The sequence below is a fragment of the Danio aesculapii genome, chromosome 3 (assembly GCF_903798145.1).
Source record: "Danio aesculapii chromosome 3, fDanAes4.1, whole genome shotgun sequence".
NCBI classification, from domain to species: Eukaryota; Metazoa; Chordata; class Actinopteri; order Cypriniformes; family Danionidae; genus Danio; species Danio aesculapii.
In genome coordinates, this window is record NC_079437.1 from 30,898,760 (window position 1) to 30,915,409 (window position 16,650).

General features: G+C 35.9%; 1 protein-coding gene across 3 annotated transcripts in view; it reads right to left on the bottom strand.

Annotated features, from left to right (window-relative positions):
- Window positions 1–1,145: 1,145 nt before the first annotated feature.
- Window positions 1,146–16,650, bottom strand: part of kcnh6a (potassium voltage-gated channel, subfamily H (eag-related), member 6a) — a 60,412-nt gene continuing 44,907 nt past the window's right edge. Inside the window, exons 7-16 of one of the 3 annotated variants that reach the window (XM_056453636.1) lie at window positions 16,001–16,426; window positions 15,314–15,731; window positions 14,539–14,738; window positions 11,867–12,119; window positions 9,944–10,137; window positions 9,753–9,849; window positions 7,308–7,601; window positions 6,139–6,319; window positions 4,257–4,464; window positions 1,146–1,894 (exon numbers count right to left, since the gene is read on the bottom strand). In XM_056453636.1, coding sequence (XP_056309611.1) covers window positions 1,625–1,894; window positions 4,257–4,464; window positions 6,139–6,319; window positions 7,308–7,601; window positions 9,753–9,849; window positions 9,944–10,137; window positions 11,867–12,119; window positions 14,539–14,738; window positions 15,314–15,731; window positions 16,001–16,426 — 2,541 coding nt within the window. In that variant the 3' untranslated portion in view covers window positions 1,146–1,624. Of the gene's footprint in view, window positions 1,895–4,256; window positions 4,465–6,138; window positions 6,323–7,307; window positions 7,602–9,752; window positions 9,850–9,943; window positions 10,138–11,866; window positions 12,120–14,538; window positions 14,739–15,313; window positions 15,732–16,000; window positions 16,427–16,650 lie in introns of those variants that run through there. The other 2 variants (XM_056453635.1, XM_056453637.1) reach the window with 2 other exon arrangements.

Below are 16,650 nucleotides of genomic sequence, written 5' to 3' on the forward strand. Positions count from 1 at the left end.
ATATATATACATACATATACATACATACATGTATATGTATGTAAAAAAAAAACTAAAACTACATGTATACATATATATATACACATATATTAGCCCTGCTGTTTATTTTTTTCCCAATTTCTGTTTAATGGAGAGAAGATTTTTTTCAGCACATTTCTAAACATAATAGTTTTAATAACTCATCTCTAATAACTGATTTATTTCATTTTGTCATGATGACAGTAAATAATATTAGACTAGATATTTTTCAAGACACTTCTATACAGCTTAAAGTGACATTTAAAGGCTTAACTAGGTTAATTAGGTTAACTAGGCAGGTTAGGGTAATTAAGCAAGTTATTATATAATAATGGTTTGTTCTGTAGACTATCAAAACAAATATTGCTTAAAGGGGCTAATAATTTTCACCTTAAAATGTTTTTAAAAAATTAAAAACTGCTTTTATTCTAGCTGAAATAAAACAAATTAGACTTTCTCCAGAAGAAACAATATTATCAGACATACTGTGAAAATTTTCTTGCTCTGTTAATCATCATTTGAGAAATATTTAAAAAAGAAGAAAAAAATTCAAAGGACGGCTAATAATTCTGACTTCAACTGTATATATGCATACAATGAAGGTTATTGACCCTTTTAATATCGGTTTGTCTTTAGTAAAAGTGAAAACGGAAATGAAGGCCAAAAACTCAACCCCAGTACAACATCAGTACTCCTTTATAAATAACATTTAATCTAAAAAATAATTATAATAATAACAGTTGTGTGCATTTGGATACCTTCACAGTCCAATAAAGGCTTCCAATCATTTTACATTCATCTGCTTCTATTGCAGAGGTGAAATGATCTTTACACTGATTTCATCTCCAAAAGTGATTTACAAAAACAGTCCTTGACTTTCTTCCATAAATAAACCTTGAGAACTCCAAATCCTCCAAGCCTGAATGTTTTTCTCTTTCATATTGAAAATCACATTTCCAAAAAGATCACACATCATACATCTAAACACACACACACACACGCTCAGTCACACTTCAGTGAGGAATATCATTTCATAACCCTGAATTCAAGCACATTTGGTTGCAATGAATCCAAACACACAGATTCATTGGTGCCAGTCATAAAGCTGATGCAGTAACACATTAGGTCAAACTGCTAACCACACACAAAAATATATATAATTCGAAAATGTACACACTGAAAAGAAAAACTTTGAACGTTTTTTTTTTTGTTCTGCTTTTGGTGAATCTGTCTTGTGAATCTCAGTTGACGAAAGCAGACAAAATGAGGTTTAGACTAAGAGGACAATTTCAATCCAGACACAAACAAACAAGAGGCAGGTGAACGTAATGTAGCATCTCTCTTTGACTCTTCGATCTCGTCTTTATTGCCCACTGCGCTTTTTGGCATATTCGGTAGCAAACAAAATTTACCAAATACTGTCGCGACAGAAGAGAACTTCCTGCTCTTAGTGAGAAGGGATATGAGACAAACCTCAGAGATTCAAAGAAATCGGCTCATTTGCTCTAACGGACGTCCTAATGAATACATTTTGTTGCAAAAGTGCAATATTGGGAACCGTGGAGTATATGTTTCTCACAATGAACAATAGTCTGCTTTTTGACCTCTAGCTTCCGGGTAAGACTGGATCAGACACATGCCTCTGGATTTCAAGTGACCCCTCCAGTGTGCCAGGACCCTCCAGGCTGTCTGGGAGTGACGGAAAGCGCAGGCTACTGCACAGCAGGCCTGGAGGCTGGAGTAGAGGCCCAGCCGAGGGTACCGACAGCTCTGTCTCTGGAGACATGGACATGGTGTCAGTGGAAGCCACCGTCAGATGAATCCCGCTGGACAGAGAGTCTGGAGACTTCTCTTTCAAGCTGTCCACATCAGGACTCTGTGGAAAACACGACCGATCACTACAAATATGCAATGCTTTGTTCACCCAAAATCCTAGCTCTAAATGACTTTTGTCTTTCAGTCAAATCCAGTCCAAGTTAAACATAATCTTGGGTTTTTCCATTGGCTGATTTTATCAGCAGTCTGAAAGAAGTCCAATAAAGATCATCTATCCACAATTAAAGCTGGTGGTGTTAATGCACTAAAAGGCACCTTTAAAGAAGGAGATGATGGTGGACAGTGATTGTCAAAAGTTCTTGAATCTAACTGGCTGATAGCCGTGCACTATTCTGCAAATAACAGCACTTGTCCAGCCTCTTAATGCTTTATCTTTGTGTATTACGCCCACAGAAACTGGTAGTGTTAGCTTTGCTCTGGCTTTTTCAGCGTTAATTATTGTAAAATCCTGATTGCAACAGAGAAATACTTGGAAATCTTTGTAGACTGATGGCATTTCAAGCCGTTCAGTCTGATAATCTTAAAATGTCAACAAAACCACCTGCTTTGTCATCACTTTAGACATTACCCTAGAGAATCATTCAAATACTAGCTCTAAAGTGATGTTGGTGAAGAAGCAACAGATGCCGCTGTTCTGACATTTCTGACTGCAGATGTGAATGAATGGCGGAAGAAAGTAGTTCCTCTTACAAAAGGGTTTTAGAGAGTCTCTGTTTGATTTTCTTTTTTATACACACGATTAAGACATTGAACTGTTGTATAAATGCAAAATCACACTAACTGCTGGGGGCACTGAGGCAGATAAGTGACATTTATTATATATAGGGTCTCGGGCAACGCAGTGGTGCAGTGCAGTGAAGTAGTGCTGTCGCCTCACAGCAAGAAGGTCACTGGTTCGAGCCTCGGCTGGGTCAGTTGGCGTTTCTGTGGGGAGTTTGCGTGTTCTCCCTGCGTTCGTGTGGGTTTCCTCAGGGTGCTCCGGTTTCCCCCAGTCCAAAGACATGGGGTGCAGGTGAATTGGGTAGGCTAAATTGTCCATAGTATATGTATGTGTGCGAATTAGTGTGTATGGGTTTCCCAGTGATGAGTATCCGCTGCGTAAAACATATGCTGGATAAGTTGGCGGATCATTCCGCTGTGGCGACCCCAGATTAATAAAGGAACTAAGCCGAAAAGAAAATAATTGAATGATATAGGGTCTCTGCAGTTTTCTTCAAGTCAAATTTAAAATGCTTTAAGACACTTTTAAGACCATTAAGAATAAAATTTTAGACGTATACATGGTTAACATGTCTTTTTTCTAAAGGCACAGTATTATCATTAGGAATGGTGTAATTGTTTGAAGTTTTTTTCCTTGATTAGGGAATTTAATTTGGGGAATTTGCTGTAAAAATGTCCAATAGCTGTTGTGAATTGTATCTCTTTGGTCATTGGATGGAGTGCAGCCCAAATTGAGTAGCTTTACTTGGACCTTTTTAAAATGATTTAAAGGTACTGTGATGTGCTTTGAAATGTGCATTTTTATTCGATGCTTGACAATCTCAACCAAAACACGAAGACAGGGTGGGACATGTGTAGCTACTCCCCTTTTATAAAACAGCCAATAGCATTTTGCTTTATCATCGCTCTGCCAGTGAGAGTGGTTAAGCTCAAGCACATCAAATGTGCAGGGGGTGGGGCATGTCAGATTCCACAATGGCCACAATTTTATGAGAAGCTAAATTGCTAATTGAGAAGGTAAATTGATTAATCCATTTAGGGGAAAGTAACTAACTTCAGGCCTTACTTGTCAGTTTATATCTTTTAAACACTAATTTTGTCACTGTTTTGGAGCGCACTAGCTTATAGATATCCTAAAAACCAAACACTGATACTAACATATAAAAAACTTTATTTTAATTTCATGAGATCCTTAATAACTATAACACAATATGTCAGTGAATTTAAGACTTTTTAAGGCCTAAAATTTAGGTTTTAAAATTTAAGACTTTTTAAGACCCAACAGACACCCTGATATATATATATATATATATATATATATATATATATATATTTTTTTTTTTTTTTTTTTACATAAATGCATGTATTCACTAATTGAGACCGTTATTCATCTCACCTTTTATTCTGTTTGCATGCACTTTATTGGACTTCTTTTAGACCACTGATAAAAATCAACCAACTGTTGTCATTGTAGAGCTGGACAATCCAAAGATAATTTTTAACTTGGATCGACTGAAAGAAAAAAGTCGAGTTTAAGTTGTTCCAGTAATTACAGTTTGAAAGGGATTGTTGACAACATCACAGCGGGTGTCAGGACAGGAAATGTTTTTTTTTACTAAAAGGCATCTACTGTTGATCTACAAAGCCATGTGTAAACATCACACCCTCACATGACTACTTGCCTTTCCAGGTGAAGGAGCGTCAGTGATCTGTAGGGAGGGTGTGATGTTGTGTACTGCTGTAGTGTAGAGACTGGTGGGGTGGGCCGGGGGGGCCGGGTGTGCCAGCGGATCAGGAGAGACGGCACTGTAGGCTGGAGGAACAGGTGCCATCTGCCTCTGCAGCAGCTGCAGGATCACATTTATATCAGCCGTCATCCTGGTCTCCAGTCTAGACAGAGAGAGAGAGAGACAGAGAGGCTGTAAAGCAAATGCAGACTTTACATTGAACAATAGAATTGCCATAGGACTAAATTTTAGAAATTAAAAATAAAATTGAAAATGGGTATTTATACATTTTTCAAATATTCCAAATTTATGTTTGACAGAGAGATTTTTTTCAATACATTTTTAAACATAACAATACTTTACAATATTTTAATAACAAATTTCTTTTGTCTTCGCTATGATGACAGTACACAAAATTGTTCTAGTAATTTTGCAAGATACTAGTATTTGGCTTAAAGTGCTATTTAAAGGCTTAACAGCGGTTTGTTCTGTAGCCAGTTGAAAAAATAACTATTTCTTAAGAGGGCTTATAATATTAAAATATAGTTGTTGTTGTTTTAAATGTAAAACTGCTTTACTCCAGCCAAAATAAATATAAAAAATAACAACTTTCTCCAGAAGAAAAAATATAATAGAAAATACTGTGGAAACTCAGATAAACATTTTGTTAAATTAAATGAAAATAAAAATCACAAGTGAGCTAATAATATTCCCTTAAACTGTATATATAAGCAGCAGCAGATATAAGCACAAATACTATAGATACTATTAAATAGAGTGTATTTAAATAAGAACATAAAATACAAATACAACGTATTATGTTAAAAATACAAAGACAATAGTGTGTTTTGAAAATACACAAAAATCCATAATAAGTTTGCAATTCAATTAATTTAAATCATAGTTATAGATTTTCAATACTGACCAGTTTCACCCACTGAGATTGCAATAATCAGTTAAGAATAAAAGAATGTAAAATAAGTAGTTAGTAATGGTTAGTTTGACGGTAATTTCGTGGGTATGTGCAGACCATAGTTGAAGACTCAAAATATTAATTTTATGACCCTAGACCAGGGGTAACCAACCCTGTTCCTGGAGAGCTCTCTTCCTACAGATGTCAGTTGCAACCCTGACCAAACACACCTGTTTGTAATTATCAAGCTGCTTCAGTTCCTAATTAATTGGTTCAGGTGTGTTTGACAGGGGTTGGAGCTAAATTCTACAGAAAGGTAGATCTCCAGGAACAGGATTGGTGACCCCTGCCCTAGACATTACTGTCTGAAGACCGGTAGGTTGTTTTATGTATAAAGTGCTCAGCATAGAGTACACCCCCTTTTGAAAATGAATGTTTTTCCACAATTTCTCAGTGAATATAGACAATGTATTTTAGTGTATTTAAACAAAACAGATTTATTAAACAGATATATTTATTAAAATTACATTTTAGTCACCAAACATGTTTAGAAATTGAAAAATAATACAATTAAATTCAAGTAAAATATTGCAAATAAATTACAAGCTACAAAGTTTCAACTAATATGTTCAATTTTTTTAGCTTCTCTTGATTTTTCCTCTTTTTTTAAATTTGTATTTAATAATTTTCTATAACATAAATATGGGGGTTTTTGAACCATTATCGTAAGTTATTTTGTTAGATAAGCTCCAGATTTGGCTTCAATAAAGACTAATCTAATGTTTATGCACACATAATATTCTATACCTTCCTATTAAAAATATGAATTTAAAAGATTTGTGAGGCGTGTACTTATATATGCCAAGCACTATACAAAGAGCCCTGGCGGCTTGTTTTATTGTTCTCTCTGTCTGGATGAGTGACCTGTTGAGTTGCGACTGCAGCAGCTCCAATCGGGCCTGCAGCTGACTTGGTCTGTCCTCCACACAGGGGCTATGATGGTGATAGCAGGCCTGCACCGCAGAGGAACGTCTCTGTCTCTCTGAGTACTCACTAGCTCTGCGGTCCGACAAATAGCTGTATAACCCTGACATGTTCAGAGGAGCTGCTGGATGGAGGAGGAAAGATAATGAACAAGTTAAATAAATAGAAGAGCAAAACAATGAAAAAAACATTACATATGTGCAGTTGACAAAACACAACATGTGCCATTATTGTGTCCGTATCAAATAAAACTTACAGAATTGATTTATGTACTGTACTGTAGATAAAAAACATATTATAAGGAAATAGACAGTCTATTTAAAGATCCCATTATGTTTGTGAAAACAAATTAGGAAGTAAATAAAAAAAACTTGAATTTTTTTATTAAATGATTAAAAACTTCTTGCTGACAAATGGGTAAAACATGTGCTTTGAAGGATCATAGCAAAGTAGAATGATTTAAAATGACAATAATTTATATTTTAGGTCTGCAATGTCAAATAGTATTTTAATATGTATTTTTATTAATAATATGTATTTGTAAAGGTATTTTAATATGACATCAAATGATTCTACATCTAAAATATGGTCAAAAAATGCATCAAAAATACAGCAAAAAAACCAGCAAATAAACAAAACAAAACAATCAGCTAATTACCAAATTTGCATACTTCAACCATGTACAAAATACTCATACTGTATCTTAGCATTGGCTAAGGGAGAGTACAAACTTTTAAAGGCATCATGAAATGAAAATTCAACATTCATAAATGCATGTGATAGATATGTAAACGATTGATTGAGTGTTTTTAAGATTTTTCAGTCAAATTGGAAAGCTTGCACCAGAGCAAACCTTTTTTCGGCATTAAAAATCTACTGTAACAGGATATGGAGCAAAACATTAATGCTGAAAATCTTAAAACTGCTGTTTATTTTGTACGATTCAACATGATAAAGTCATTTTTTTAAATCTGGAAGCACTTTTAAGCTTCATTTACTGGACTTTTCACATTGAAAATGTAAAAAAAAAAACTCTGCAATAATACTTTCCATGCATTCTTGTAATTATGTAATTATTATTTGAGCAGCACCATTCATAAAGCTGTTACCTGTGTACTGATGTGCCCCTGTGAGCGGTCCTGCCATGGCAGAAGCAGTGCTGTGGGCGGAGGGCATAAGACTGACTGCGGAAGGGGAGAATTCCTGCATCTCTGTGCCCAGTGAGCACATCTCCCCCCGGCCGGACACCAGGGGCTTCATGTCCTCTTCACTGGACAGAGAAGCAGCGCTGCCATCACTGCACAACTCATCCCAGCGTGACAGCGGTATCGCCCCCCGGTGGTTCCCCACAGGAGAACAGGGCTGGACTGGGTATGTGTCCATCCCATCCCGGTCCATCCCATCTAAGCAATGTCAGAATAAACAAGAGAATTCTGAATAGTAAGTGAATTTCATTTATACATTTCATATATTTCTTATTATTTTAAATGATTAAAGATCTTTATGCTGACAAATGGGAAAATCATATGGTTTGAAAGAAGGTTTGAATGTTCAGATCTGCACAAGAAGTTTGGCCAGAGGAGAAATAGTCGAGCCTGGTTTCACTCAAGGTTTTTTTCCTTCACTTTCATCAATTGGTGAAGTTTGTTCCTTGCCACTGTCGCCACTGGCTGTTTTGCTTTGGGACTTTTAGAGCTGCGCATGGATGGATTAGCTCTTCAGTGTTTGTACTTTCAGAAGTAAAAATTAAACCACACTGAACTGAACTAAACTAAACTGAACTTCACCTCTGTAAACTGGACTGACACAGTTTCAATTTACTAGAACATCTATGTTAAGCTGCTTTGGCACAATCTACATTGTAAAAGCGCTATAGAAATAAAGATGAATTGAGTTGAATGTGGAAGGAATAATATAAAGATTTTAGTTCACTAGAAACAGAAAATTCTGTCATTATTTACTCATCTTTCACTAGTCATAAACCTGTTAGACTTTCTTTCTTCTGTTGAACACAAAAGACGTTATTTTAAAACAGTTGGAAACCTGTAACTACTGAGTGAATTCAATAGAATTCCTACTATGGAAGTCAGTGGTTACCGGTTTCAAACATTTTTCAAAGTAATTTGTGCAGGGTTCCCACACTTTCATCAACAACAGATTCAAGGACGTTTAAGGATTTTTTTAAAGCAACATTAATTTAAATCAAGCACCTTTGTACTTCATATCCCAGCATATATAGTGCCATTCAAGTCCTTACTGTATTTAACATTTACGTTAAAATGACATTTTCAAAAATTGACAGTTTTTAAAAAGTCATGTTCAAAGAGCTTCAATTAAACTTGTTGAATTCAATACTGGTAATATTCAAATGCAGACAATTCAGAAATATTGTTTAAATGTGGATTATTTGCCAGCGTTATTATAAATGATTTAAATTTAAGATTTTTAATTTAGGAATTTCTCTGTTTATTCCTTCTGTTTTTGACAGTTAAGTACAATTTTTGCAATAAAGCCATAAACAAGTTTAATTTTAAATTTAACTCAAGCACTTTCAAGGACCTGTGTTTGTTTTTAAGTACTTTCCAGGTCTTGAGTCCATGTCTCTGAAATTCAAGTACTTTTAAGTAGTTTCAAGAAGCATGGGAACCTTGTTTGTGAGTAAATGTTCATTTTTTGATGAACTATCCATTTTAATGTCATTAATAAATAGTAGTCCTTTAATAAGGCATCACATGATTGTTGATTCTCATTTTAAATAAGCTCAAATCTTAGCGCTGGCTATGTGAAGGTATGGGAAAAATGTGTAAAGGCATCATGAAATGAAAACCCACCATTCCTAAATGCATCTTATAGATATTAACGTGAATGATTTATTTAGGTATGGATTATTTTTCTGTCAAACTGGACAGCTTGCACCAGTGCAAACCTTCTTTTAGAAGGCAAAACTACTGTCAGTCTATGGAGTAAAATATTTATGTTGAAAAGTTTAAAACTGCTGTAATATGCGCATGATTCTATGAGATAAAATGACGCCACAGTCATTTTTTAAGAGAAGTGATTAACAATGAAAATTTTTGAAAAGTTAAAAATTTTAAGTTTTAAATTTAAACTGATAAAAGAAAACAGATTCTTTTAATGAACTGTGATCCTTAAATATTTAAAAATGTCTTTAAAAGTGATTTACTCAAATAATTTCAAATGTCTTTTAGAATGATTTAAAATAATTTATGGTGCAAAAACAACTGTTACACTTTTAGTGTGTGTCTTCCGATTAAAAAAAACACAGCTATACTTTTTTTGCTAAAAAAAACAATACAATTTAATTAAAGAGGAAAAAAATTTAAGTTTGGAAAAATATTAATCAGTATTACAATTTAATTGTTTTCATACTCAAAAATTGTTTTGTCTCTTACCCATAAAAAGGCACCAATTTGCATACTTCAACCAAGCGTAAAATACACAGATTATAAGGAAAATATAAAAAAAAACAAGCCAGATCAGAATAGTATCATCCTCCAACAAAACATTTTCAGTGGACTAGATGTCAGCCATACCAGGTCGATTTCGCTGTAGGGGGTTCCTCCGGTGTCTGGGCCGCCGGTACCCACAGTCTGAGTCCTCGCTTGGTGTTGGGTGCATGATTCTGTCTACCTGATACACACAAGCTTCAGTAACTCACATAATTATGAAAATCATGTTGAGAAACACTAGCTAGTATGCAAATGTATGAGTTTGAGTGTCTTACATCTCGGAGGTTGAACGTGATCTCTAAGTTGCTCCAGAAGTTGTTGGAGAAATCAGGGTACATGTCCAGGACCTCCAGCAGGTCATCCCTCAGGATCTTGTGCAGGTCACAGTATGTCAAAGCCCTTACATCAGCGCTTGACTTCCCTGGCCTGGCATACAGGCTGATGGGCTCCCCAAAAATATCATTCTTACCTACAAACAATAAGAAAAACGTTTTAATAAGAAGAAAACTTGAAACAGAAGATAATGACAGTTGGGTTTCATGTGAAGCTTTATGTGAGTTTTAATACCACCACACAGGGGCACTACAGAGTTGCATTTTTATCTGGCTACGATATGAAGGAACACTACAGTGCACATTGGATGGACCACCAAGGAAAACACTCAAAAGTTCCAAACTTTCCTCTGATCCTCTAAGAACTCTGTATCTGTTTTAGCTGTTGTATGACTATTATGAAACAAAGTTTAATAGATTTGATGAAAAAATTAATGGAAAAAAATCAAAGTAATTAAACCTTTGATACAACAAATGTAAATTCAATAAAAAAAACAGTAAAAAATTATAATGCAACAAAATATTTATATATTTTTAATTTATGTTCTTTTTTATTCACAAAACCTTGGAAAAAAGGAAAATATTAATGGTTTTCAAGACTACTGATAAAAGACTCATTTATATTGAGCAACCAATCCAAATATCAGAATGTTTTCTGAATGATCATGTGACACCTCAAAGAATGCAGCTTTGTCGATGCATTTACTGTAACATTATTTATCATTATTACAGTTTTACCATATTTCCCTATTTTCATATTTAGACGTCTATCAAAAATATTTTTAAAATATCTTCTTCGCTTTTAAAGGCTAGTGTATGTTGAAAGAAATGATCATTGATTAAAGCTATCATGATTAAACCATACATTTTAATTTCCCTAAAATTAAAGGCACATTAGGTAATTTTTGGCAGTAGGGGGGGTGTATTTATAACAAATACAGGCATAGTTTGTTGACACTGTGACTGAGTGTGGAATCATAGGAGCTGTCGTCTTCATTACATCCTCCAGGACTCCTGCAGAACACGTGTCCATGGATGAGCTAAAGTAGTCAAAACTTACTATCATGTTAGTATGAAGCAGAGCAAGGCTGAAAGCTGTTGAAGTAAAACAAGAATGCTGAAGTGATTGCTGCTGAGAGACAAGCACCATGTGGCAGGAATGCAGCAAAGCTTTTATTATTCCACAGTCTATCTCTTCTGGTTCTACCACTGGTGATCATGTGGGTAAGAAGCAGTGCCTTAAAGAGAAGCAAAATTCTCTTAAAGGTTCTGTTTTATGCTGCTCTGTGCAGTCTAATAAAACATAATACAGCGTCTTTGCTGTTACCCTGTTTTCTATTAAAGAAACTAGAGATAGGTTATAGGGGTATTATGTCATTAGCAGGGCAACACAGGACACAGTGTTTCACAGATAATCTAAGTACATAATCAGTGCTTAATTTGACAGTTTACAATCACTCTCATAGGTTGGTGATTGTTGATTCACGCGCAGTGAGGAGCGAAAATAAATGACATAGTGGCCAACCTAAATAATATTTGTATTTTGAAAATGGCAAAGATGCAGTCACGCATATTCTCATTTTTTTAAAACCACGAGTAAATCTGATAATGAGCCCAATCAAAAGAGATCTCAAGAAGATGAAACTGCACGAATGGATCAGGATAGCGGGAGACAGAGGCAAAGCAACCTCAAGTTAGCCAGAAAACATGACAGAAGATGTAACTGTGAAAATTGTAAATCTGTTCTGGTGTTTTTTGGATATTTGAATAAAAAAAATCATCCATATTGTGCCTTTAAGGAAGGATTTAAACAGGTTGAAATAAATGAAGGTGAAGAGGAAAGGCAGAGCTAGAAAAAACTCAAACCTAAAATGGCCACAACCACATCGTCTCTGAGGATCTCTATGGAGCCACGGGAGATGAAGTAGAGTGCAGTCAGTACGTCTCCACTGTGCACCAGAGTGTCGCCGGGAGGGGCATGAGTGGTCTTAAAGCGCATAGCCAGAGCCCGTAGACAGCCCTTACTAGCCCCCCGAAATGCCTTACAGTTCTGAAGCAGACTGCGGTTCAGATGCAGACAGATGTCAGCCTGTAGACACTCCGGAAAACCCTTCAGCACCTGCAGCACAAAGTGTAACATTAAAGACGAACCCTTTTTCACATTGTAATAAAAATTATGATTTTTAAAAAATCTCATTTCTGATATTTACACAGGGAGAACATGTCAACTCCACACAGAAATGCCAACTGGCCCAGCCGGGACTCAAACCTGCTACGAGGCGATGGTGCTAACCACTGAGCCACCGTGCCTCAATTGAGGTAAGCTATCACTTTAAAAACAGATTTGTTCTCATGTAGGAGCTGTAAAGAAGAGGCTTGAAAGTAAATATCAACCGATAATCAGCTTAACTGATATTCAAAAACCGATTCATATCTGATTCTGCTGTGTCATCTTGAGGGTGTTAGCATTGCATATGAGAGGAAATGACTCAACCCTATTAACATGTTAATAGCAATAGCAACTTCATCTGCTTCATTCATAAATGTTACACAGATGTATTGCATAAATGCTCAATATGTAGTTTAAACTTGCCAATTAGAGACAAACTCAGAGAATCATGTACTGCAATCAGTCATAATCAATTAATGCCAAAACACAACTTTACATTAATTAAATTAAACAGCCTAAAAAACACAGCTTAACTTAATTGACTCTCTCATGTCAACATCAAGCATTAAAGTCCCATTTATCATTAATCTCATTTACTCGACGGATACTCAATTATTTTTCCTATCGTTAATACTTGTGTTGCTGTTGCTATTATAAGCTTTAAAAAATCATGCAATGTTTTTTAATTTGGAGACCAGTGAAATGTTGATCACTGCATCAAAATGAGAAGTAAAACATGAAATATTGGTTCCACATATGGGTTATCGGGCGCATAATTACGAGCAAATAATCTATCTGTATTGATATCATGGTATCAAGTCTTAATTTCAGTCAGTCCAAATGCCCTAATCTTGCTCTGAACATTATGCAGGGCAGTGTATACAAGCAATACTATGTAATACTGCAGGTTTGTGGTTTTGTGTATAGGTGTTTATGAGGGGACAAATGTGAATAATGACATGAATATTATGACGTAAACAGGTTTTACCATAACCAAAAAGCAAATTCGTCATTTGCCAGAAGTTTTTTTTTATAACATTCTGTTTAATGTTATGATCAAGGTTAGAGGACAGAAAATACCAGGGCTATTCAATTGGCGGACCACGGGCCAAACCCCGCCCCCGAGACAATTTGTTCCGGCCCTCCAAATAGCGTGACCAAGACATCAAAAATAAATTGAGTTCAGTCGAAAAACGGTCACTATAGTTATATAGTGACGTGCGTCTGCTCAATACAGCATGAGCTGCAGCAGTTGAAGGCTGCGCAGAGAGTGAGTCAAGTGGCATTAAGCGAGTGGCGCGGGCAGCCGAAAACTTGTCCGCACGCAAGTTCATTATTTCCAAAAGAGAGTTGCACATATTGGGAACGGTGCTCGTACGGCTCGCAAGCGGACCTCCAGGCGCACACAGTAGAAATTATCTCACGCTTTAGTGATGAGAGTTGTGCGTGGCTTTTAGTGCAATGTAAACAAAAGATATGTTAGACGAATTATTATAAATTATTAAAATGATTATGTATGTATGAACGCAGATAATAACAACAGTTCATTTAAATTCTTAGCTAATATATACCTTAAATTAACATTAGACAAATACTATTTTTTATTTGTTCTTATTTTTATTTATTTATTCATTTTTCTGTCATTTATTTTCAGTGTAAAATTATCACTCATGTTTACATCAAAAACTTTTTCATTTATTTTTAGTCCAAAGAAAGAAATGGACTATTGTTTGTTTTTTATTATTATTTTGTGCTGTATTTGGTTACTGAGCAGCAATAAACAACACTTTGAAATATAAGCAGTTTTTTGGGGGATTTTCTAAACTAGTAGTGTTTTGAATTTAATAAATGCATAATAATCGTGATATAACTGTGAAACCATGATTATTCTTCAGACTATAATCATACAACCAAAATCTATAATCGTTGCATCCCCAATTGTTACACAGTTTAAAACATAACATTTTAATGTGTTTGAATGTGGAAGAAGCCTACTTGAGCAATACACTGATTTTGTTGTGCTTCGAAATATAACATTTGAATATGTTTGTAAGAAAAGCCACATTTCACAATGCAGTGATGTTATGTAGTTTCAAAATACAACATATTAACATTTTAATGTAGAAAAAGCCAACGTGGGTGTCTTAAAGAGCAAAAATACAGCATACAGGCTTTTATATTGCTGTTGTGTAATCACTTTTATTGCAAGTCATATCACTCCGGCCTCTCATTAAGGATGCTTTCATGAACTGGACCCCATGACAAACTAATTGAATAGCTCTGGAATAAACAGTTTGTACAGTATAAAAATCATTACAACTATGGAGAGTCCCTGTAAACCATGTGTGTGTGTGTGTGTATAACTCACAGCGTTCATGTCGATGCCATTGGTGTAGGACCAGGCATGCTGGAAATACTCCTCTAGTCTTTGCCGAAGGCCCCCTGGGATCTGATGAAATCTGATGAACTCTTTCACACGGAGCATCTGAGTGTGGTATCGTGCGGTGCCAGAATACAACCTCTGAATGATAGCAGACACATTGCCAAAGATACTGGCATACATCAGAGCTGAAAACGAACAACAAAGACTGTCATCAGTTAAGATCATGATATATATATATATATATATATATATATATATATATATATATATATATATATATATATATATATATATATATATATATATATATATGTACATACAGTATATCCTTATATTATAATTGTCACTTTCTCTGGATTCCGATTTATGGTTATGCGTATCTGAGTAAAATTTAATTTTTGTACTATTCTGCAAATTGCAGGTGACATAACTTCCAAATGTAAAATAAAATGCCTGAATCAACACAAAATATCAATGTTTTAACTCCAGAAGAGTTCAATAAAGAAAATAAAACACAAAAAGAGTCAAAAGAGATCAATATTTGGTGGAATAACCATGATTGTCAATACCAACAAAACAAATCTTTTGTTATTCTGACTCATTTTCTAAAATAAAATGCTCTAAATGACACTATTTTCATTTCAAATGAGATTATTTTTTCAATTAGATTATTGCTAACCTCAATGATTTGAATAGTAGTGTACAAACAATTTTAAGGTGTTGCTGTCCCTAATATAGATGATGAATGCAGTCCACTTACAGCCAATAAGCATGACGCAAATAGAGAAAATCTTCTCAGGGTTGGTGTTTGGAGACACATTTCCGAAGCCCACACTGGTCAAGCTACTGAAGGTGAAGTACAATGCAGTAACATATTTATCCTTGATGGAGGGGCCAGAGAAAGTATTGCTGTCATTGTACTGCTTGCCAATCTGGTCAGCTAAGTTGTCCAGCCAGCCGATCTTCATGCCTCCTATGCGGGCAGAGCTGGTGCGCTCCATATTGCCGATGGCGTACCAGATGCACGCCAGCCAGTGGGCGATGAGAGCAAAGGTGCACATGAGGAGGAAGAGCACCGCCGCTCCATACTCAGAGTAACGATCCAGTTTCCTCGCTACTCGCACCAGTCGCAGCAGCCGTGCAGTCTTCAGCAGACCAATCAGAGTTGTGGTTTGAGGCTGCAAGGACGAGTTTGAGAGGATTAGTTTGTTTGTACACTCTTATTTTTATTCAGTTGGCATCACTGAAAGAGAATGGCATGTACTGTATGGCTGTCAACAATCAACATTATCACACTGAGATCGATATTCCAGATCATTCATTGATTGTTCTGAGCGGTTCATCTAAAATTAGAATGTTTACCAATTTGTACGTTTCGTTCTGTTCTGGCCGTTCCTTCAGAGAAAAACGATTGATTAACATTTATTCAGCCTATGAAAATCCTCACCTCATCTGAACCGGATCTGAAAATGAGCAGGTCGAAGGGGATGGCAGCCACTATGTCTATGAGGAACCAACCCTTGAAGTAGTGCTGAGCGATGCGGGCGGGGTTGCTGACCACCTCGTCGTTGTGATTGACGTATGTGGTCCTGAAGTTGATGAGGATGTCGATGATGAACATGACGTCCACCACAAGGTCCACCACGTTCAGAGGGTTGCAGGTGTAGCCGCAGGTGCGTCTCCTCTCATCCTCCTGCTCGTTGAGGAGGAACGCAGCTGAGTATGGCGTGAAGACTGCCGTGTAGAGCACCAGCAGCAGGATGATCCAGTCCCACACTGCCTTGAATGGGCTGTAGTGTAGGATTGTCCATTTGTGAATGCGGGGAGCTTGAAGCTTGTACTCCGGAAGCACATCTGCCCCGAGTGACAAGACCTGAGGAGAGAGGGAGAGAAACCAGAAATCAGAAGATCTCAAGGGTTGGTTTTAATTGAGATCCAGTGGATAAATTTGGTAAAGGTTACCAGAGACAGTTTTAAGATTTCATTGCTACACCATCTGTCTAAATATTTGTAATATATGTCAGAACATTAATTAAAATGAAAGCTAACATTATTTAAAATGTAAAAAGATAAACAATGTAAATACGCTATATGAAC